This window comes from Sebastes fasciatus, chromosome 11 (assembly GCF_043250625.1).
Source record: "Sebastes fasciatus isolate fSebFas1 chromosome 11, fSebFas1.pri, whole genome shotgun sequence".
Lineage (NCBI taxonomy): Eukaryota > Metazoa > Chordata > Actinopteri > Perciformes > Sebastidae > Sebastes > Sebastes fasciatus.
This window is the reverse complement of record NC_133805.1, coordinates 36,262,127-36,286,167: the sequence shown is the minus strand read 5'-3', so window position 1 is coordinate 36,286,167 and position 24,041 is coordinate 36,262,127. Positions and strand designations below refer to the sequence as shown.

Below are 24,041 nucleotides of genomic sequence, written 5' to 3'. Positions count from 1 at the left end.
AGGATTAGGAGGGAGCAAGTGTTCAGGGACCTCCTCTCCTACAAGCTCCTCCATCTCTGTGTCAGAAGAATTCCTTTTCTTGGTCTTCCTCTCGGTAGTCACCGTGATTCACCGTGAGATCCACTGATCAACAGGCTGATTTCTATATAAAAACATTCATGAGGTGCTTTGCATCGACCATTTCTGGCTGAATGTAGGCGTGTAGAGGATATGAGGCTGATCCACGTGCGGACAATTCCAAGTTGATTTGGGATTTATAAAAAGAAATTGTGCACTAGCAGGAGTACGCATGGTTTTATAAATTGGAATATTTTTGGGGGTATGTACATTTCCTCATTTGTACGTACAGAGTTTTATAAATGAGGCCCCATGTCCGCCCGGTGTCGATGGCACTCGGCCCCGTCACCGGCCTCCAAACACCTTAAATCTGGAGTTTAAATAGATGCAATGCAACCAAACAGCACTATGCACCAATGGAGCAGAGTACATAGTACAATTTGAAATTTTTCTGTCCATGTCGGTGATGTCTACACAGCACAACAGGCGGTACCATGCTCACAGCTAGCATCCAGTCACAAGGACACATTGAGGTAGCTACATCAACTTCCCCGTACCTTTCAGTTGTGAAATTGGTGAACATGTTTTCTTAATCTGCAGTGCGTGGAGCTCTCGGGGCCACTGTGGGTATACAGTAAAATCAAGTTTATAGTATAATATGCAGGCAGATGCAGGTTGTATTTGTCTCTAGATGAGTGCATCATCAACATCAGCAGACAACAAATAACTTGACACATTCTAATCAGTACTAATCCATTTTTTCTGGGTGAATATTTAGTTTCTTCCATGAAATCTGGTGATTGACATCAACCAGCGTCTGTCTGCTTTTTCAGGGATGGATTGGACCGTCTTCCAAAGTCTTGATTTTGAATAATGTGTTCATGTTTTCAGATGTTATATGTAGCAAATATCTCCTTGTACTGATAATCTTTTTTCTGAAGTGTGTGAGATCTGTACTCATATTTTACTGCTCTTCCCAATAAGTGTCGTGGCAAAATAAAATTAGTTGCTGTCCAGGGTGATGAGATTGAGGCAACAAATTGCACAAACACAACATTTGTCTATCAGTTCTCTTACAGATCTTTACAGAAGCATACAATTTTTCAAGACAACGAGAAAAGCACAAAGAATGAGAAATCAGCTATAAAAAGAACAGTTAAGCTAAGTTTTATACATATAACATGAAGAAAAAGCAATGTGATGCTACGGTGGCTTATCAAACAGAAATACGTGTCATTCAGTGTCAAACAGCATGCCATTACACTGCAGCGCAGTCAAAGGAATACAAATGCAATACAATCAAATGTCAGGATGTATGCCATAGTTTTGCATGTGAAACATTCTTTTCCAGAAATGTCATCCTACTTCATAAAAAAGAAAGAAAGATCAGGTTTTTAAAGGACAGGTTTTAGAAGAACCCTGAACTAAGAGTCAGTTCAGTCCATCTGAAGAGTTGTTAGTGTAGGAAGAGACCTCAACATGGCCTCACACATACTGTACTAACCCCAACTTCACTAAACCCAAACAAATCAGTATCATTAACACTGGGGAATCATTCCAAAACACCATGTTCAATGGAAATAATAAAGACTTTCTCGGTAGCTGGGAAATGATAATTCCTAACATGCTGCCAGTAGAGGCTGATTACCTAGAGTAATATTGTGCTAGCATTTTGGCAAGTTACTTGTTTTGCTTGTTACTTGCCATCTTGGACAAGATGATCATTATCAGTTTCATCTGTCCTCCAGCAGAGAGATAGGTCAAGGACATGTTTAGCCCAGCATAACACAAAGGCTGGACGCAGAGGAAACTGCTAGTCTAGGTCAACTTCCAACCAGAGCTGTGGTACTCCAGATGTTTTATTCGGTTATCTCAGACTTGTCACAATCTTGAGGATGTTTCGATTTGGACTTGTCTCGATCTCAGCCTCCAGTCTCACCTTGTCTTTGGTCTGGACCGGGCCGAGACCAGCATGGCTGGCTGCTCTCTTAGCAGACTGGAGAGGCTGATCTGCTAACTGTCACATGTTCATAGTAAGCTTGTAACACTGCGCAAGAATATTTTGCTTCTAATACAATTCAATTTTTTTGCAGAGAGTTGTTCCTTTTGAAGTTGTTTCCTGTTGCTATCACATTTGAAACGTTTCTAAATTCAAATGACTGAAGTTATATCACAGTTGACTTTCACTTAAAGAAACAGTAGGACTACATTCTTTTCATTTTGATGTCAAACCCAGAGTTGACAAACCCCCTTGTGGACTTGGTCTTGAATTTATCTCAAACCCGTTTGGACACTGACCTTGACACACTGTATGTGACCTTGACATACAGTATGTGACCTTGACATGCAGTATGTGGCCCTGACACACAGTATGTGACCTTGACACACAGTATGTGACCTTGACACACAGTATGTGGCCCTGACACACAGTATGTGTCCTTGACACAGTATGTGGCCCTGACACACAGTATGTGGCCCTGACACACAGTATGTGACCTTGACACACAGTATGTGGCCTTGACACACAGTATGTGGCCCTGACACACAGTATGTGGCCCTGACACACAGTATGTGACCTTGACACACAGTATGTGGCCCTGACACACAGTATGTGACCTTGACACACAGTATGTGGCCCTGACACACAGTATGTGACCCTGACTACAGGCCTGCTTCCAACAACTCAAACCTGTGTGTCACACATTGTATCTTGTGTAGAAATGGATACAAAGACATAATGGTTCTAAGTGCCAGCAGTGTTAAAGATGTTTCTTGACCAACCAGAACACATAAAGTCCTGTCCTCTCAGTGGGGTTGCCAGGTTTGAGCTCTTGGATGGAGCTTGCCACTAAACGCAGAATAAATGAATCAGGGAGTTGTTGGAATGTGTGTTGGTTCACTTGTGATTAAGCTAGGTTAGCGGTTACCTCCTGCTTCCAATCTTTGTGCTAACCTAGGCTAAACTCCTCCCCCACCTGTCTCCGTACTGGACCAAGATAAACTTCATCTTATTTGACTCTCAGTCAGATGGCACACAGGAAGATAAAACAGATTAAATAGAAACTTTGTGGTACGTGGTATCAGCATTTTTCATTGCAAACTAAAGACAACATCTGCCTCAGAAATCTGAAAAACATAAAGAAACTAGTGAGTGGAGCTCTCGTGGACTGACAGGACCCATTTCATTCTTCAAAAGCTGAACTCACCCCTGATCTCATTTGGCATCAGAAACAGAAAAATAAATGATGCAATCATTAAAAGTTTCAACAATCAATGCTCAAAAGTCACTAAGAGACACTTGTCATGTAGAAGTGTGACGTTTCCTTTCCGTTCTTAGTCCAAAAGATGCGGACAAAGTCGTGACTACATCTGCTTCACAGAAAAGCGAGCCAGTCAGTGCACAGACACACGCCAACAAATGTACTGAAATCAATTTAAATAAGGCAATAATACAAAAAACGGTAATTTATGAGCATTGCTGCAGACGTAGAGGATTATTGGGATTAATGGATTAATGATCATTACCATTAATGCCATACTTTTCTGAAATACCAGCAGATTGCACAAAGGCATAAAGATATGAATCTATAACGTAAACAAAGTAAGACCTTTTACAAAAAATATATTACTTAAATATGAATAAATAAATTTAACTGAAATCAAATGAAAAATTCAATAAATAAATACTAAAATAAAAGCTAATGAACACACTCGCTCATCCAAGGCCTGTAACTTCATGGCGCCATCCTCTACACCATCTGAAGGCTGACATCCTGTCACACTGTCCATTGTAAATCAAGTTAAAATAAAGCACTCCACAGCTCCACACGGGCTCTGCCAGGCAGCACTGTGCCCTGTGCTTTAATACCCACACTGTAATGCCACGGTGTCCGTTGTCCATAAAGTCTTTAAATAAACCACTCGGCACGTCCTGGAGGTTCCACAGGTGCTGACCTCACTACTACTCCCTATGCTTAGAAAACTACATACATCCTAACGTCATGTGTCCAAGTTGTTGAGAGGGTTCAGATGAACCACTCCTTCTTGCTCTCGTCAATGGTTTCGGTGAAGGCCGGGTCGTTGACGATGATCGCAGCATCGGCACAGTCTGCTGACTCCGCTCCCTTGGCCTCGTTGGTGTGGTAGGAGCCTTTATGACGGAACATATGACGGATCACAAACACCATGATGCAGAGGACGGTGAAGATCACCATGGAGATGATGCCTGGAAACAAAACAAATCAGCACTTCATTTATAACAATAGACTAGAAAGATGAAATGTGATTAGTAAACTGACCATGTGTCAGAGTCCCTTGGACATTTCAGAATAAGAGCCATTGCTGCAATCCAACAGCTATTTGTTCTTTTCACCACTGATGTGCAGTAGTAGTGTTAAGTGTAGTAGAGGTCCTTATGAGTCCAAAATGATCGACCCCATCTGAAACAGATCTGTGAAAAACCTGCCAGAACCCATAAATGTGCATCAATGTATTCTTTTTTAAAAGACAACTGATCCGGACAGGAGGAGGATAATAAGACCTGGTCTAAACAACGAGAGAACACCAACGCTGGTAGCAGCACGATGCTCCTCCACCTAACGGGCCGCCGTGGTGGAGCAGTAACACCACATGATCAGCGCTGATAGACAGCGCGCTTGGACCCACTCAGTTATTAGACACAGAGTCCTGCAGTAATGAAACAGGACCCTACCACACCTGATTAGACTGAGTATAATTTAGACGGCTCAAATCTATGAGGTACCGAGCGGACCTGTGAAGACCTCTACGGTGTTGATTAGGTTTAACAACATGCCAGGTAGCAGTTAAGCAAAAATAAATATGAAAAATAATACAACGAGCCTTGGAAACACCGTTAGTGATATCTGTAAATCAGTTACAGACAACAGAAGGCACTATTAACCCCCCCCCCCGCTGCAGACAGAGATGAGGAGTTTGGGTAACTTAAAGGTTACGTTACACAGAGCTGTCATCTCATTGGTAGCACAAAAAAACTGACTGAAATTTGACTGCAGCAGCAAGTTGTTCAGATCCGATCAGAGCCGAGTACAACACCAGTTCAGATGAGTATCTCTCTCCTGCAGGTCTGCATTTACAATGTTCCTGTTTCTTTGCTTTTGCCAACAAACCAGCAGCATTAATGAGCGAACTGCTTTTGATTGACGTTCATTTCTGCCTTTGATACGGCAACATGCATTCTCGCATTTCAAAGGTTGTTCGAATCATGGTCCAGTGTATTGTCCTCTGTATTTACTCTATCTATTTTCTATCTTTACTTTTATGTGTGCTCTTTTCTGATGGTCGAGACTAAAAAAATCGGTCTATGTTGATGCAAACAGTCATGTGTGGAGTGTCTGGTCTTTGTAGGTTTCAACAGTTTTACGGCCTGTTCTCAGCTGCAGCTCGAAGGTAGCTGGAAGTTAAATGAGATTTACCTCCAATGATGGCAGAGTTGCGATCCACTCCATCCCCAGCAGCCTTGTGCTCATCGAAGGGGAAAACAGCTCCAGCTGTGGACAAACATTTGTTATCTGTTTGAGTTCTGACATCCTCCCCGTTCTTTTGGATTTTGACTTTGTTTCTGATGTTCCTTGAAAATGGATTATCTGTCAGTGTGTGTCTCTACCTGCTTCTACGTGCCAGGGGTCACTAGCCGAGGCCATGGGGGAGATGGTCAGGGGTGAGGCTCCACAGTTGGAAGGGACCAGAATCCCATGGGTACTGACGGGTGCTGCCAGGCCTGAGCGCAGCGCAGCTTTCAGCGGTGCCAAGCTGTTCAACTGAACTCTGGACAGACAGCCCACAAAGCCCGGCGTGTTGTAGCGCTCGATTAGGATGGGGTCGATCTGTCCTGTTTCTACAAGAAAGACGCAACAAGGGTTTAATCTTCTCTAACACTTTTAGACCACAACAAAACTAACCAAGCAACACAAGTGAAGCTCTTCTCAGGGCCAGATGCGTCCAGTCGGCTGTTCAGTAGCCAGAGCACATCTAGATGATCAAGTGGGTTTTAAAAGGGTTTTACAAGAGGTGGGAGAACACTCGTATGTCTATATACATCATCATTTATGGACAATAAATAAATAGCTTCACAACACTTTACATACTTGACATTATTAGCCAAATGTATTATATTTCATTGCATGCAATATCATTTCCAATATAGCAAAGATATTGTAAAAAAGGGAAGAGGATTATGGTTATGCCAGCACACTGCTGGGTTTAATACTGTCCTCATATACCACAGTGAGGCACACTGTCCTCATATACCACGGTGAGACACACTGTCCTCATATACCACGGTGAGACACACTGTCCTCATATACCACGGTGAGATACACTGTCCTCATATACCACAATGAGACAGTGTCCTCATATACCACGGTGAGATATACTGTCCTCATATACCACAGTGAGACACAGTGTCCTCATATACCACGGTGAGATACACTGTCCTCATATACCACAGTGAGACACACTGTCCTCATATACCACAGTGAGACACACTGTCCTCATATACCACAGTGAGACACACTGTCCTCATATACCACAGTGAGACACACTGTCCTCATATACCACAGTGAGGCACACTGTCCTCATATACCACAGTGAGGCACACTGTCCTCATATACCACAGTGAGACACACTGTCCTCATATACCACAGTGAGACACACTGTCCTCATATACCACAGTGAGACACACTGTCCTCATATACCACAGTGAGACACACTGTCCTCATATACCACGGTGAGACACACACTCATTTAACAGTAAGCAACAACATGTATACCTTTCACATGTTAGCTCCACTCACACAACACATACTGTATGTGTGTACATGCTGACACGTCACACTTTGGCTCTACATGGTTAAATGTGGGAGTTAGCATGTTCCCTCTGTGTTAGCATGTTCCCTCTGTGTTAGCATGTTCTCTCTGTGTTAGCATGTTCTCCCTGTGTTAGCATGTTCTCTCTGTGTTAGCATGTTCTCCCTGTGTTAGCATGTTCTCTGTGTTAGCATGTTCCCTCTGTGTTAGCATGTTCCCTCTGTGTTAGCATGTTCTCCCTGTGTTAGCATGTTCTCTATGTGTTAGCATGTTCTCCCTGTGTTAGCATGTTCCCCCTGTGTTAGCATGTTCTCTCCCTGTGTTAGCATGTTCTCTCCCTGTGTTAGCATGTTCTCTCCCTGTGTTAGCATGTTCTCTCTGTTAGCATGTTCTCCCTGTGTTAGCATGTTCTCTCTGTGTTAGCATGTTTTCTCTGTGTTAGCATGTTCTCCCTGTGTTAGCATGTTCTCCCTGTGTTAGCATGTTCTCTCTGTGTTAGCATGTTTTCTCTGTGTTAGCATGTTCTCTCTGTGTTAGCATGTTCTCCCTGTGTTAGCATGTTCTCTGTGTTAGCATGTTCTCCCTGTGTTAGCATGTTCCCTCTGTGTTAGCATGTTCTCTCTGTGTTAGCATGTTTTCTCTGTGTTAGCATGTTCTCCCTGTGTTAGCATGTTCCCTCTGTGTTAGCATGTTCTCTCTGTGTTAGCATGTTCTCCCTGTGTTAGCATGTTCCCCCTGTGTTAGCATGTTCTCTCCCTGTGTTAGCATGTTCTCTCCCTGTGTTAGCATGTTCTCCCTGTGTTAGCATGTTCTCTCTGTGTTAGCATGTTCTCTCCCTGTGTTAGCATGTTCTCTCTGTGTTAGCATGTTCTCTCTGTGTTAGCATGTTCTCTCTGTGTTAGCATGTTTTCTCTGTGTTAGCATGTTCTCCCTGTGTTAGCATGTTCTCCCTGTGTTAGCATGTTCTCTCTGTGTTAGCATGTTTTCTCTGTGTTAGCATGTTCTCTCTGTGTTAGCATGTTCTCCCTGTGTTAGCATGTTCTCTGTGTTAGCATGTTCCCTCTGTGTTAGCATGTTCTCCCTGTGTTAGCATGTTCCCTCTGTGTTAGCATGTTCTCTCTGTGTTAGCATGTTTTCTCTGTGTTAGCATGTTCTCCCTGTGTTAGCATGTTTTCTCTGTGTTAGCATGTTCTCCCTGTGTTAGCATGTTCTCTCTGTGTTAGCATGTTCTCCCTGTGTTAGCATGTTCCCCCTGTGTTAGCATGTTCTCTCCCTGTGTTAGCATGTTCTCTCCCTGTGTTAGCATGTTCTCTCCCTGTGTTAGCATGTTCTCTCTGTTAGCATGTTCTCCCTGTGTTAGCATGTTCTCTCTGTGTTAGCATGTTCTCCCTGTGTTAGCATGTTCCCCCTGTGTTAGCATGTTCTCTCCCTGTGTTAGCATGTTCTCTCCCTGTGTTAGCATGTTCTCTCCCTGTGTTAGCATGTTCTCTCTGTTAGCATGTTCTCCCTGTGTTAGCATGTTCTCTCTGTGTTAGCATGTTCTCTCCCTGTGTTAGCATGTTCTCTCTGTGTTAGCATGTTCTCTCTGTGTTAGCATGTTTTCTCTGTGTTAGCATGTTCTCCCTGTGTTAGCATGTTCTCCCTATGTTAGCATGTTCTCCCTGTGTTAGCATGTTCTCTCTCTGTTAGCATGTTCTCTCCCTGTGTTAGCATGTTCTCTCCCTGTGTTAGCATGTTCTCTCCCTGTGTTAGCATGTTCTCCCCGTGTTAGCATGTTCTCTCCGTGTTAGCATGTTCCCCCTGTGTTAGCATTTTCTCTCCCTGTGTTAGCATGTTCCCTCTGTGTTAGCATGTTCTCTCCCTGTGTTAGCATGTTCCCTCTGTGTTAGCATTTTCTCTCCCTGTGTTAGCATGTTCCCTCTGTGTTAGCATGTTCTCCCTGTGTTAGCATGTTCTCTCTGTGTTAGCATGTTCTCCCTGTGTTAGCATGTTCTCCCTGTGTTAGCATGTTCTCTCTGTGTTAGCATGTTCTCCCTGTGTTAGCATGTTCCCTCTGTGTTAGCATGTTCTCCCTGTGTTAGCATGTTCCCTCTGTGTTAGCATGTTCTCCCTGTGTTAGCATGTTCCCTCTGTGTTAGCGTGTTCACTCTGTGTTAGCGTGTTCACTCTGTGTTAGCGTGTTCCCTCTGTCTTAGCATGTTTTCCCCGTGTTAGCATGTTCCCTCTGTCTTAGCATGTTCTCTCTGTGTTAGCATGTTCTCCCTGTGTTAGCATGTTCCCTCTGTGTTAGCATGTTCTCCCCGTGTTAGCATGTTCCCTCTGTGTTAGCATGTTCCCTCTGTGTTAGCATAGGTTCTCTCCGGGTGCTCAGGTTTCCTCCCACAGTCCAAAGACATGCAGGTTAGGTTCATTGTTGACTCTAAATGTCCCGTAGGTGTGAAATGTGAGTGTGAATGGTTGTCTGTCTCTATGTGTCAGCCCTGTGATAGTCTGGCTGGAGCTGATCCCAGCTGACATTGGGTGAAGGCGGGGTACACCCTGGACGGGTGTGTACCCCGCCTTCACCCAATGTCAGCTGGGATCAGCTCCAGCCCCCCCGCCTTCACCCAATGTCAGCTGGGATCAGCTCCAGCCCCCCCCCCCCGCCTTCACCCAATGTATCAGCTCAAGCCCCCCCCGCCCCCCACCTTCACCCAATGCCAGCTGGGATCAGCTCCACTGCTGCACACTGCTCACTACTGGTGAGTACACATCACTCTGCACCACCTTAATGTTGGCCTACCTCTGCATGGGCAGATCAATACTTCAGTAGATGCTACTCATTACCACGACGCCTTATTGGAGTAGATTTTCTTTTCTAGTGGCCTAGGGGGGGTGAGAGACTGATCATCGAATTACAATTTTAAAGCCTGAGTTGGAGTCCCCTCATTTCTTATCAGCTCTCAACTGTCTACTGTTAAAAAAAGTACATTTAGTTGTTGTTGTTGGGATTCAGTCCCTCAGATGATGATGCTGCTGTCTGCATATTGCAGCCACTCTAAATTATGAATTGGATGAGATTAATATTCTAGAAGGAGGTGGGTAATAAAATATTTGCCATGCTCGCCGTAACTTGATATTCTGGATGACGGGTTTCACCATTGTGATTCTGTAATAGACAAGAACACTGTGTTCAGGTGACCCTGTTCAACAGTGGGCCTCCGGTTCTTACAGATACACTTTAAAATAGCAGCTGTAAATGATGGACGGATCCAGGAGCAAACTGAAAATCATCAGGACTTAATGAAGAACTAAGCCTGGCGTGTTTTTTATAGCCTGAACCAGCCGCACTCGTTACTTTACCACATTGCTTGACACAGGCTATTTACTATAGTTTTCAATAGGAGACGATATTATCATCTATGGTGGGGACATTCTTTATCCCCTCATGTATGTCTCTTTTATCTATTGATAATGGGATTGTAGCTCACTGGCATTTAAGATATTTAAGACCTTTTTTGATATTTGGATGAGGGGAGGAATTTATCTTTGTCGTTATTTATCACTATTATTACAATTATTTTTGATATATGTACATGGATGTAGTCACTGAAACTGCTGTTTATATACATACTTTTGCTTCTCTCTTTTTATTATTATATGATATATAATTGGTTACCTGCCTACACGCAACGTTTTGTTCCCTCCCCATGTGTTCCAGCCTGTGCTGAATCAGTTTCCATCTAGGGAGGCTATTTAAGTGGATTTGAGTCTCAGATCTGTTTGACTCTGATGAAGTTGGCGTCGAAACATTAGTCTTTAATGAAGTTGACTGCCTTTAATACGTGTGCTCCAGTGTGCTAGGGACCTGCTCTCTGAAGTCTCTGCTGTTACTAGATTGGCCTACTCTGTGAGCACCAGACAGGCCTACTATTCCTTGTGAGGCGGCTGAAGCACGTTTAACCTTCCTTCTTCGAGATCATATTACGCCTGTATTAGCTTCTCTACACTGGCTGCCTGTAAAATCCAGAACAGATTTTAAAATCGTCCTCCTCACCTACAAAGCGCTAAACGGTCAGGCCCCATCATATCTTAAAGAGCTCATAGTACCCTACTACCCCACTAGAGCACTGCGCTCACAGAATGCAGGGTTACTTGAGGTTCCTAGAGTCTCCAAAAGTAGAATGGGAGCGAGAGCCTTCAGCTATCAAGCTCCTCTTCTCTGGAACCAGCTCCCAGTTTCAGTCCGGGAGGCAGACACCGTCTCTACATTTAAGAGTAGGCTAAAGACTTTCCTCTTTGATAACGCTTATACTTAAGCTGCTATAGGCCTAGACTGCCGGGGGACTTCATATGACACACTTAGCTCCCCTCTCCTTCTGTATATACTCATGTCCCATGTCCATGTTGTTACTAACTTCATTCCTCCCCAGGAGTCTTTGTGCCTCCTTGTCTCGCAGCTAATCGTGGAGCGGGGTCACACCTGGAGCGAGGTCATACCTGGAGCGGGATCACACCGGGAGCGAGGTTATACCTGGAGCAGGGGTACACTTGGAGCGGGGTTTCACCTGGATCTTGGTGGTCTCCGGTATTGTGGCTGCATCTGCTACCGCGTCCGGTGCCTGCTTGACACCAACTGCTACCATCATTAATTAATTCCGTCTGTACGAGGGACTACCAGTGCTAACGAGGGATTACCAACACTTAGTGACAATGTGGCAGCCTGGAGAATAACACTTCTCGGTCACTGCCAAAGACATCAAGAACTCCCAGCAAGCATGCTGATGCTGCGGGAACCAACGCACGGGCATCAAACACAGGGACGTCCCACACCAACACACATGGACGTACTGAGGAGAGATGCTGGACAGTGCTGGCGAGCTAGCCAGATGTATGGTGGACTGAGACAGCTGGAAGCTCCGCTTGAAAGCCCGTCTGAGGACGACCCAATGACATCAATTCCGATATTTGTATTATCACTCTTTCCATCCACCTCTATTGGTTTTGTGTTATCAGTCCTACTTGTATTAGCTATTACAGCTGCTAGGCTACTATTGTGGCTGCTTCTCTCTCTCTCTCTCTCTCTCTCTCTCTCTCTCTAGCTATCTATCTATCTATCTATCTATCTATCCCCCCATCCGGTCTCGGCAGATGGCCGCCCGCCCTGCGCCCGGTTCTGCTCCAGGTTTCTTCCCAGTAATCGGGGAGTTTTTCCTGGCCACAGTGCGCTTGGTGGATCTTGTTGGGTCTCTAAACTATGGTGTACGGTCTAAGACCTGCTCTATATATAAAGCGTCTTGAGATAACTTCTGTTGTGATTTGACGCTATACAAAAATAAATTGAATTGAATTGAATTGAATTCTTCACCAAACTGAAAATCAGTTGTTTTAATTAATACTGAGGTAACGTGATAGTGGAATAGGAGGAGAGAAATCACACATATGGACAGGATTTAAATCACAGAACATCCTGAGAAATCAATCTGCACAAACACATCTTCACACTTACCAAAGACCTTTCCAAGAAAGATGCTTTTGACCAAGTTGAACTGGGTGTCCGAGGCCTCAGGTAGAATGTATGTGGACACCGGGTAGTGGTCCAGCTGGAGAATATGAACGGAGGAAAGGAACAATGACAATGTCCAACTTTAATCTGCTCGGTTGTCATTACTACCAACAACTGTTCATCTTCCAATGTGGGCTTTAAAAGGCAAGTTCTACCCTTTGTTGAAACTTGTTTGTGCCTCTCACAGCATGGAAAGATTACATTTTAAAAAGCCAACAACATCTTTACAGAGTCAGTGTCCATGCTCTTCTGGATAATCCACAGAATGTGCTGTGTGTGCTGTTACAGCAAACAAGACACATCATGTTAATAAGTCCGATTGACAGGTGTTGGTAGGTGTATTTTGGAGCTATGAACAGAGCTGGCTTCCAGTCTTTATGCTATGCTAAGCTAACCATACCATGTCCTTTTGCAGATCAGTAATTAACACACAGACAAGAGACTGATATCAATCTAAACTGAAAATATCACATCATTCAAATCCCTCCTCAAAACCCACCTGTTTAAACTGGCATACTCTCTCTAGCACTCATCATCACCCATCCTATGTGTCTGTACAAATATGTCTCTGTCATGTCCTGTTGTTTTTATATTGTTTTATCTGTCTATGTTTTAATTAATTCTTGTAAGGTGTCCTTGGGTGTCCAGAAAGGCGCCACCAAATAAAATGTATTATTGTTATTATTATTAAACATCTCATCTGACACACGTGTTCTCCTTGTTTGCAGCATAAAGTATTTGGTACTAATGTAGCGGCAGGAAGCACTCACCTGTAGTCGGATCTCCCTGAAGTTCCTAGTAATGTTGACAGAGTGTGGCTGTTCGTTGGCCATGTTACGATGGTCCACATCTATGGTGTAAGGTTCTGTGAGCCCCCCAAGACTGTAGCGGATCTGGAGAGTGCCTGTACACATACACACACACACATACACACATAGGATAATAATGTAACAGCAGTTCATAAAATCTATATTGTATATATATAAATAAATAAATGGATCAGGTATGATGTTGATGAGCACACCGTTGTGTCTGAGCACCACAGCTAGATAGTCCTGAGTTCTGGAGCTGATGTAGACCAGGATGCTGGGAGCGCTGGCGGTGCTGAAGCTGAAAACCAACTCCTCCTGAGTCAGGTTGGCCTCACCAGGAACACCGATACCTGATCCGCTCTTCATCTCCTGCAACACAAATGGTCCCGCCTCTGGCAAGAAGTCATACCGCACCAGGGTTCCTGGCTCAAAGTAGCCGCCTACATCTAACACACAAAGCAGAAGGAAGGGGAATTAAAACATCTTCAAAATGTTGACCACTCTTTGTTGCTGCATCTAATCTAATCTAATCTAATGAAAAATGGCACCATCTAATCTAACATGATGTCATCTACTCTAATCCCATCAGTGTTGGAGGCCGTACCATCGGTGCAGAAAGGTCCATCGTACGCAGTGAGGGAGCAGTCACACAAGTATCCACTGTACTGCTCCACACACTTCCCTCCATTCCTGCAGTGCATCCCGTACCGGCTGCAGTGGCCCTGGCAGCCTGGATTCACCCCTGGAGTCATCTTTGCCCTCTCCTCCAGGTCAAAGGTCACACCATTTATCTTCAGAGCCCGCATGCAGCCCAAAAAACCCCTGTGACCACCCGAGGCACCTTGGAATAAGACATGAAGCATAGCATTAGTTTAGGCACAGCACTAAAGTCTACAGCTGTTTCATTCATGCTTCACAACCACTGGCTCATTAGCAATGGTGTAAATCATACTCACGCAGGTGTACAGCACGACGGACACTTTTCACTACTCTTCAAATGTGGTGGTGTTTACCGTGTTTACGAGATGAGTCCATATGAACGTTTTGAAAGTTTCTGAAAGCTCTGAGTTCACGAGTTGTGACGTGTTTGTTGACGTTGTGAGAAATGACAAAGCCCATGGGAATTAATTTTTCGGTGCATATTAACTTAATATATTGTAATTTTAGTTGTATATTGTTTTTCTTGGTAATTTTGGAAAATGTTGATATTCCCAACGGCCTCATCTTTCTCCTCTGTCATTATACCTTTGTAATTCCTGCATTATGTTACCCACTTCCTAGCTTGCTAAATTGTTAGCCTCTGTGGCTTCTAGACGCCAACGTTAGTAACGTTAATATTGCCGTTGCTTAGCAATGGTGTTCTCACGACTTAACCACTTGAACGCTAAGCATATCGTGTACACGACTTCCCATGTTGTAAACACGAGCTCACCAGTTTCATTTGAAGGCACCATTTCTCTAGAATTTGTTATTCCCAGTTGTTAGTCCCACGGAGCAGATTGAACCGCGACAAACATCCATTCTTGCCGATGTCTATTAAACTTCTCAACAACTCGTAACATAAAGCTATCATAAGGACAGTGCAATGTGTTGTATCTGTCACGGCTCTGGCCTTGACTCCAGTAGTTTTCCGGTGTTCTGCTTCCCCTGGGTCTCCTCCTCCCCTGCCTGTCTGTGTGGGTGTGGCAGGGGCGCGGCTTCCTCATCAGGCACCTGGTCTCACTCTCCACTCTGCACTCTGCACCTGTCAACAATCACCTAATCAACCCACAGTACAAGAACACCAGCTTTCCTGCCAGTCCTCGCCAGATTGTTCTGCCTACCAGTTGGTATTCTCTCGGCCACTCTGTATTATAACTACCAGAGTTATTCTTGTGTTTCCTTGTGCTTCTGGTATTAACATTGTGTTCTCCTGTGTTCTGGATTCCAGTGCCAGCCTCCCATCGAGCCATCCTCACGCCGCCTCAGCTCATTCCTCCAGCCACTCCACCCTGCTCAGCAGCCTGCCTGTCCCCTGCCTTCTCCAGCACCCTCACCACCTTTATTATAATAAATCCACCTGCTTTTCAACCACCATCCAGCTGTGTCTGCATCTGGGTCCTAACCAACAGCCCTCACAGAACAATCTGGCCACCCAGCAGACACAGATTCACTCCGCCAAGCTTTGGCCTCCCAGGGTGCTCTGGTTGGACAACATGACAAAGTCCTCCATGAATTGGTGGAGAATCTGCGAGCCCTTTCCTCCAATGTCATTCGACTCGGCAGCCAAATGGACCAGGTCAACGCCCATCTCACAGCCTCATATGCCTCGTCTGCCACAGCAGCTTCACCAGCTGACTCCCCACCAGCGCTCCCCACGCCTCCACCAGGGCATGCCACCCCAGCCCCACTAGCCCGTGAGCCTTTCATTCCGACTCCAGAACGCTACTCTGGGGATTTAGGGGCTTGTGGGCGGTTCCTTCTCCAGTGTTCTCTCGTGTTCCAGCAGCAACCTACCACCTACTTATCAGATAAGTCACGTGTAGCATTTATTTTGGGGTTACTTACTGGTAAAGCTTCTCAGTGGGCTACAGCTTTGTGGGAGAGGCAGTCTCCTACTTGTGATTCTTACCTGTTATTCATAGCTGAGTTGAGAAAAGTTTTTGACCATCCTGTTCAGGGTAAAGAGGCTGCTAACCGTCTCCTCTCCCTCCGTCAGGGCTCTAAATCAGTCGCAGAGTATGCAGTTGAGTTTAGGATCCTGGCAGCAGAGAGTGGGTGGGAGGAAGTTTCTTTACAAGGAGTGTTTGTTCTTGGGTTAGCTGAGAATATTAAGGATGAGTTGGCAGCAAGGGATGAGACTGATAGTTTAGACTCCCTCATTTCCCTGTCCATTCGTTTAGACAACCGTCTTCGTGAACGCCGTAGGGAGAGAGCCAGCCGCCCGCATGCCCCCACTTCTCCATTCCTGTCCAAATCTGCCCCCCGGGTGATCCCAGACAGCCAGTCCTTCATCAGCCAGCCCCTCAGTTCCTCAGCTCCACCCTCAATGGAAGAGCCCATGCAGTTGGGACGAGCTCGCCTCTCACCCTCAGAGCGCCAGCGGCGAGTCCAGGCTGGTGTGTGTATCTATTGTGGCAAGGCTGGCCACTTCCTCGCCTCTTGTCCTCACCTGCCAAAAGATTAGGCTCATCCGGAACTGGAGAGGCCCTGATGAGCCACACCTCCACCTCTCCATCAGCCCCTCACCCCCGAATGCAATTTAATGCATCCCTTGTGTGCCAGGGTGACTCTATCCCCCTTCTTGCTCTGGTTGATTCTGGGGCTGATGATAATTTCATTGACTCCACCCTCGTTACCCAAGCTGGGATCCCTGTTGAAGCCCTTCCTGCTCCTAAGGATGTCAATGCGCTGGATGGAAGGCTCCTGGCCCGCATTACTCATCACACTGTTCCCCTGAGTCTCATCCTATCAGGTAATCATCACGAATCTATAAAACTGCTAGTTATTCCCTCACCTCATGCTCCTGTGGTCCTAGGTCAGCCCTGGCTTAAACTCCATAACCCCCATATTGATTGGTCCACCGCATCTATTGCTAGTTGGAGCACCTTTTGCCACTCCCACTGTCTCCAGTCAGCCCTAGCTCCCTCTCATTTAACTGCTGCTCCTACTTTTGAGCCCCCTGACCTCTCTTTAGTCCCTCCTGTGTACCATGACTTAGGTGAGGTGTTTAGTAAGCAGCGGGCCCAAACCTTGCCCCCACATAGGCCCTATGATTGTGCTATAGACCTGCACCAGGGTGCCCCCCTTCCCTCGAGCCGTCTCTATAAACTCTCCCGTCCCGAAAGGGAGGCTATGGAGAAGTACATCAATGACTCACTAGTTGCTGGCTTTATTCGACCCTCCTCTTCTCCTGTTGGTGCCGGCTTCTTCTTTGTTGCAAAGAAAGATCACACTCTACGCCCCTGTATTGATTTCCGTGGCCTCAACGACATAACTGTTAAAAACAAGTATCCACTACCCCTCATCGACCCCTCTTTCGAGCCCCTGCACAAGGCCACTGTTTTCTCAAAGCTGGACCTCCGGAACGCCTACCATCTGATCCGAGTCAGAGAAGGAGATGAGTGGAAAACTGCATTTAACACTCCCCTGGGCCATTTTGAGTATCAAGTCATGCCCTTTGGCCTCACCAACGCCCCTGCAGTTTTCCAGGCCTTGGTTAATGACATCCTCCGTGACATGCTGAACCACTTCATTTTTGTTTATCTTGATGATATACTCATCTTCTCCCAGAACATGGAAGAACATGTTCAACATGTGAAGTTAGTGCTCCGTCGTCTTCTGGAAAACAAACTATTTGTAAAAGCTGAAAAGTGTGACTTCCACGTGACTTCTGTGAGTTTTCTGGGCTTCATCATCGAGCAGGGGCAGGTGAAGACAGACCCAGCAAAGGTTCAGGCGGTGGCTGAGTGGCCCAAACCCACTACACGGAAACAGTTGCAGCGGTTCTTAGGATTCGCCAACTTCTACAGATGGTTCATTCGAGATTACAGTAGAGTGGCGGCCCCTCTCACACAACTCACCTCCCCAGCCATCCCCTTTACTTGGACGCGGGAGGTTGACACAGCATTTGACACTCTGAAACAGTTATTCACTAGTGCTCCAATTCTAACTCACTCTGATCCCTCTTTGCAGTTTGTTGTGGAGGTGGATGCCTCTGATTCAGGTGTGGGGGCCGTCCTCTCTCAGCGGTCTCCTAAGGATCACAAGCTGCACCCCTGTGCCTTCTTCTCCCGGCGCCTTTCTCCGGCGGAGCGCAACTACGATGTGGGAAACCGTGAGCTGTTGGCGGTGGTTCTGGCACTTGAGGAATGGAGGCACATGCTGGAAGGGGCTGAGCAGTCATTTGTAGTTTGGACAGATCACAAAAACCTCTCTTACCTCCGCTCTGCTAAACGGCTAAATTCCCGCCAGGCCCGGTGGGCTCTGTTCCTGGGAAGGTTTAACTTCACTCTCACTTACCGTCCTGGCTCACGCAACACCAAATCTGATGCCCTCTCCCGCCAGTCGGTCCCAGAGAAGTCCTGCTCTGAGCCAGAAACCATTCTACCTCATTCCTGTGTGGTGGCCGCAGCTACATGGGAGATTGAGACCTGCATACGGGAGGCACAGCGCTCTCATCCAGACCCAGGTAATGGCCCTCCTAACTGTCTGTTTGTGCCCGATTCAGCCAGATCTCAAGTTCTACAATGGGGCCATTCATCTAAGCTCACCTGCCACCCTGGCTTCCACCGCACCCTCTCCTTCATCAAACGGCGGTTCTGATGGCCATCCATGACCCGCGACACCCGTGCCTTCGTGTCCGCCTGCTCCGTCTGTGCCTGCAGCAAGGCCTCCCATCAACCCTCAGCTGGTCTCCTGCGTCCTCTGCCCGTCCCCAGCCGACCCTGGTCCCACATAGCTGTGGACTTTGTCACCGGTTTACCCCCGTCAGAAGGTAACACAATCATATTGACTGTGGTAGACCGTTTTTCCAAGGCTGTGCATTTTGTCCCTCTCCCTAAATTACCTTCAGCCACAGAGACTGCGGACCTCCTAGTCCTCCATGTGTTTCGTCTTCATGGCATCCCCCAGGACATCGTCTCTGACCGGGGACCACAGTTCTCCTCCCAGGTCTGGAAGGCCTTTTGCCAGGCTCTGGGTGCCACAGCTAGTCTCTCCTCTGGGTACCACCCTCAAACGAATGGGCAGACGGAGCGGGCAAACCAAGATCTCGGGGCAGCCCTGCGTTGTGTCACCACCCGTCCTCCTGGAGTAGACAGTTACCCTGGGTTGAGTATGCCCATAACTCACTCACCAGTGCCGCCACAGGTATGTGCCTTCATGGCCTCTCTAGGCTATCAACCTCCCCTCTTCTCAGTCCAGGAGGAGGCTGTGGCGGTGCCATCAGTCCAGGCCAACATCCAGAGGTGTCGGCGGATTTGGAGAGAGGTCCGGTCTGCCCTTCTCCGTTCAGCTGCCCGGAATCAACGCCTTGCTGACCGCCATCGATCCCCTGCACCCACTTACCAACCCAGTCAAAAGGTATGGCTTTCCTCCCGTGACTTGCCCCTTCAGGTGGAGTCCCATAAATTGGCTCCCCGATACATTGGACCTTTTGAAGTTGACAAGATCATTAATCCCACTGCTATCAAGTTAAAGTTGCCTTCATCTCTGAGAGTCCACCCCACGTTCCATGTTTCGCTGCTTAAGCCTGTGTCTTCCAGCTCCTTGTGCCCTCTAGCCGAACCCCCTCCACTCCCCCGGATCATCGACAATCACCCTGCCTTCACTGTTTGGCGGATTCTGGACGTCCGTCGCCGAGGCCGGGGGTTCCGGTTCTTGGTGGACTGGGAGGGTTATGGCCCAGAGGAACGCTCATGGGTCCCGCGCAGCTTCTTTCTGGATGCCTCCCTCATTCGGGACTTTTATCGGGAGCATCCAGACAAGCCTGGGGCGCCTGGAGGCGCCCGTTGAGGGGGGGGTCCTGTCACGGCTCTGGCCTTGACTCCAGTAGTTTTCCGGTGTTCTGCTTCCCCTGGGTCTCCTCCTCCCCTGCCTGTCTGTGTGGGTGTGGCAGGGGCGCGGCTTCCTCATCAGGCACCTGGTCTCACTCTCCACTCTGCACCTGTCAACAATCACCTAATCAACCCACAGTACAAGAACACCAGCTTTCCTGCCAGTCCTCGCCAGATTGTTCTGCCTACCAGTTGGTATTCTCTCGGCCACTCTGTATTATAACTACCAGAGTTATTCTTGTGTTTCCTTGTGCTTCTGGTATTAACATTGTGTTCTCCTGTGTTCTGGATTCCAGTGCCAGCCTCCCATCGAGCCATCCTCACGCCGCCTCAGCTCATTCCTCCAGCCACTCCACCCTGCTCAGCAGCCTGCCTGTCCCCTGCCTTCTCCAGCACCCTCACCACCTTTATTATAATAAATCCACCTGCTTTTCAACCACCATCCAGCTGTGTCTGCATCTGGGTCCTAACCAACAGCCCTCACAGTATCTGTGTAATATTGGGCTATTGTCTGTGCAATATGGGCAAGATGGTAGACGGTGCAGTGCACTACCTGGGTGCACCTGCCATGGGGTGTGTGATAGTATGTTCCATTATGTACGTGGACTGTGTATGTGTTGAAACATCTCTTTCTGTGAAACTGTTTCCCTGTCTTGTGTGGAATCGTTTAGTATTCTTGTTGATGTTGTTTTAATTCAGTGTTTGGAACTGCAGTTGGACGGAGTCAAGGAAAAATGTCCCCACGGGGACAATAAAAGTAAATCTTATCTTATCTTATTAACACTCTGGACACATTTTTCATCACAACACCGAATGTTACAGATAAATTGTAGTTATACAGACATACATAGCTATCATTAACTGGTACATAGTTTATTCATCATGTTTTGTAGTGAAACGTCACAGGAACCAGCAGCATCATCCCACAAGTATCCCAGTGGGACTTCCTGATGTGGTTCTGGAACATCTAGTCAGAGTCTTTACAGCACATTCAACACTTTAAGATCTCTGTTGATGCACCCTGAAGACAGTGGTGAGTGTATGACATCACATGTGACAGCTGTGGCGAACAGTACAGTACATGAGGTGTACATGTGTCTTACCAACATATAGCTCACTGTAGAACTCCAGTTTTGTGTGTCCCTGTGGTGGCGTGGGTCGGACCTCTTTGTACTGTCCATTAAGCTGCAGCACTGATTCCTTGATGTTCTTCTCAGCCTCCACCCGATGCCATTGGTCATCGTTCAGAGGCACCGGCGAGTGGACGCTGAGCTCCACTCGCTCACTGCCCACGTCAAAAGAGAAGAAGACCACTGAGCCTCCTGGGAGCCCCGGGATCAAAATCAAACATGAACAGACTTCAGGATTAAAGTTTCACCAAACACAAGGTCCATCTCTGATTTCTCATCTGATTGGAATTAATTCAACCAAAATGTATTAAAAACATAATCTACTTTGGGCAACTGAAGATATTTCAGTGGCCTACTGTAAGTATTTGGCCAACATGCCCTTTTCAGTCCAGACCGGACAGCATATTTATCTCTTTATTCTTTTTTTGTTTATCCATTTTCTTTATCTACTGTCAAGCACATAAATTACTCTGTTCTTTCTGTGAATTAGTGCCTGCCATACCAAGTGAAAACATTTCTTACATTTGCTTACATCCCTCCTGTCATCAGTAAGCACTAATCCTTTCAACAACCTGGCCAAATAAAGCCTTCTTCTGAGTGAACTAACCTGATTACATGTCTTAGTCAAATACTGTCACATAGTTAAGGGACTTTCTTAAAGTCAAAATATGTTCCTGGTTGACTAGATTGGTTAAAGGGGAGGTATCCTGCTCATTTTCAGGTTCATACTTGTATTTTGTGTTTGTACTAGAACATGTTTACATGCTGTAATGTTAAAAAAAAACTTTATTTTCCTCATACTGTCGGCCTGAATATACCTGTATTCACACTGTCTGAAACGCTCCGTTTTAGCTCATATCAACGGAATTGCAACGGAATTACGTTGCTAGGCAACAGTTTGGGTCAATGTTTACTTCCTGTCAACTGATGTTATTTACATACACTGCAACAGGAAATAAACTGGGACACATTTAGAATGTTTACATATAAAACCGCGTAATGGTCTAAATATTGTACATTTGTGACATCACAAATGGACAGAAATCCTGACGGCTTGTTTCACACGCACAATTTCTGAATACGGGCTGTGTGTGTTGTTCCGTATATTGAACGTTTCAATACTTTCACAGTATTTATATGGCACTTAAACCTGCTTTATACTATAACAGACATGACAATCTCCCTTTTTACAATATGGGACCTTTAAATAAAAATTGGGGTGTTATTAAAGCACCTCTCACTGACTAAAGCTACTTCCTGTATGTTGGTTTTGGACATTTCTAATGGCAACTCCTAGTGGTACTATTAAAGAAAACATTTTACTCATATCTCAACTAGGAATGTTTGATTGTCAAGAAGATTCTAGAAAATTGTGTAAAGTGTACACACACAGACACACCTCTGAGTTCAATGTGAAGGAAGTCAGCGGTTCCCAGGTTCTCCAGAAAGACTCCATGAGTGGACGAAGTCTTAAAGTAGAAGGAGATGTCAGTGCTGGTTTCTCCTCTGAAGGAAGGGAAGTGGAGGGACGAAGCAGGGCTGGTGAAGGACGCTGCGTTCCAGAAGTTCCCTTCAGATAACAACAGCAGGACATGGATATAAATATCTCTGGTGTCTCTGGTGAAAGAGTGATGTGTGCTTGTTTGTTGAGTATTGTGTGTGTGTGTGTGTGTGTGTGTGTGTGTGTGTGTGTGTGTGTGTGTGCGTGTGTGTGTGTGAATGTGTGTGTGTGAGAGAGAGAGAGAGTCACTTACGGTCCCCCTGGCATTTGAGTGGCCCTATTGTCAGTTTGGCCTCAGATCCAGCTCTGCTTGTATCACCAACCACAACCTGACTGACTGGCAAATGGTCTTTATACACTAACAGGCCCGCATCCTCCCTCCTGTGCACACACACACACACACACACACACAGGGAAACAAAACACCCGTCAGTCAAGTCCAGATCATATTACACTAGACGATATCAGAAGCAGTTTTACACTAAAACACTGATTTCCAAGTCAAACAGTGTTTTTTACAGCCTTGGTCTGTTAGGACTCTACTAACTGATTGGATTTGGGCACGCAGCTCCAGCAGTAGACACAGCTTCATAGTAGAGTCCAGTAGGGCATCAACATGATGAACCAATCACACATATTTTATAACTATATTTTTAATTAGAACCACTAATTTGAAAGTAAACACAGCTGACCTATCTGCTAAAATTGTCTACTGCAGTGGTTCTCAAACTATGGTACGTGTAACACTGGTGGTACGCGGGTTCCCTCTAGTGGCACGCAGAGGAATCTCTGAAATATTTTTTTTAAATGTTATAAAATTAATTTAAAAACCTAATACTATGAAAATACTACTACAAATGAAAATACCGTAATCATGAGATCTTTGAAATGGGATTTAAAATTAGTTTTGGCTTTGCTGTAATTTTATTTTGAAATGTATGCACACGCTACTACCCACCATGTAGCAGCTACGTATTTGGGTAGTAGTGCTTGAAAACATCCACAATCAGTTACAAGCTAAACTGTGATGGCTAAGGTAAAGCCCTTCCACAATCGGCACGATCTTGAGAAGGCAATTCATGCTTTTATTAGCTCGAGACTTGCTTATTGTGATGCACTGTATGTTGGTCTCAACCAGTCTTCCCTCACGCTCCTCCAACTTGTGCAAAATGCTGCTGCTCGCTTTTTAACTGACACTTCCAGATGATAACACACTTTACTCACTCCGTTGGCTTCCAGTTCGCTTTAGAATCGATTTTAAACTATTGATGTTTGTTTTTAAATCCATTAACGGCATCGCCCCACCTTATTTGTCCCAGATTTTAACTCTCCGCGAGCATAACAGGGCTTTGTGGTCATCGGGTCAACTTTTTATAGAAGTCCCGAGGTTGAGGTATAAGCTGTGGGGTGATCGTGCTTTTGCTGTTGCTGCTCCTAAACTATGGAACAAGTTCCCCCCTGATATACGCACTATCACTGACCTAGTACTCTTTAAATCTAAGCTCAAGACTTTTTGATTTAGATTGGCTTTAATACCTAGTAACCCGGTGACATTTTCCCTCTGCTTTTTATGTACCTTTTTATGATTTTATATGTTATGTTTTTATTCCTGTT

At 45.8% G+C, this 24,041-nt stretch overlaps 1 protein-coding gene and 2 long non-coding RNA genes across 4 annotated transcripts in view; 2 read left to right on the top strand and 1 right to left on the bottom strand.

Moving 5' to 3' along the window:
• Positions 1–3,063: 3,063 nt before the first annotated feature.
• The window catches only part of LOC141777811 (contactin-associated protein-like 2), a 76,950-nt gene continuing 55,972 nt past the window's right edge, over positions 3,064–24,041 (bottom strand). The window contains exons 16-25 of the mRNA XM_074652397.1: positions 22,681–22,808; positions 22,326–22,496; positions 20,900–21,118; positions 13,865–14,101; positions 13,473–13,706; positions 13,219–13,352; positions 12,392–12,485; positions 5,702–5,932; positions 5,511–5,585; positions 3,064–4,282 (exon numbers count right to left, since the gene is read on the bottom strand). Coding sequence (XP_074508498.1) covers positions 4,083–4,282; positions 5,511–5,585; positions 5,702–5,932; positions 12,392–12,485; positions 13,219–13,352; positions 13,473–13,706; positions 13,865–14,101; positions 20,900–21,118; positions 22,326–22,496; positions 22,681–22,808 — 1,723 coding nt within the window. The 3' untranslated portion in view covers positions 3,064–4,082. The remainder of the gene's footprint in view (positions 4,283–5,510; positions 5,586–5,701; positions 5,933–12,391; positions 12,486–13,218; positions 13,353–13,472; positions 13,707–13,864; positions 14,102–20,899; positions 21,119–22,325; positions 22,497–22,680; positions 22,809–24,041) is intronic.
• On the top strand, positions 14,854–15,338 carry LOC141777819 (uncharacterized). Of its 2 annotated transcripts, none has more exons than XR_012595982.1 (2): positions 14,854–15,085; positions 15,191–15,338. It is a non-coding gene; the product is annotated as an uncharacterized LOC141777819 (long non-coding RNA). The 2 variants fall into 2 exon arrangements; XR_012595981.1 differs by having other exon boundaries at positions 14,854–15,089.
• On the top strand, positions 19,510–20,240 carry LOC141777820 (uncharacterized). The gene is made up of 2 exons (XR_012595983.1): positions 19,510–19,991; positions 20,093–20,240. It is a non-coding gene; the product is annotated as an uncharacterized LOC141777820 (long non-coding RNA).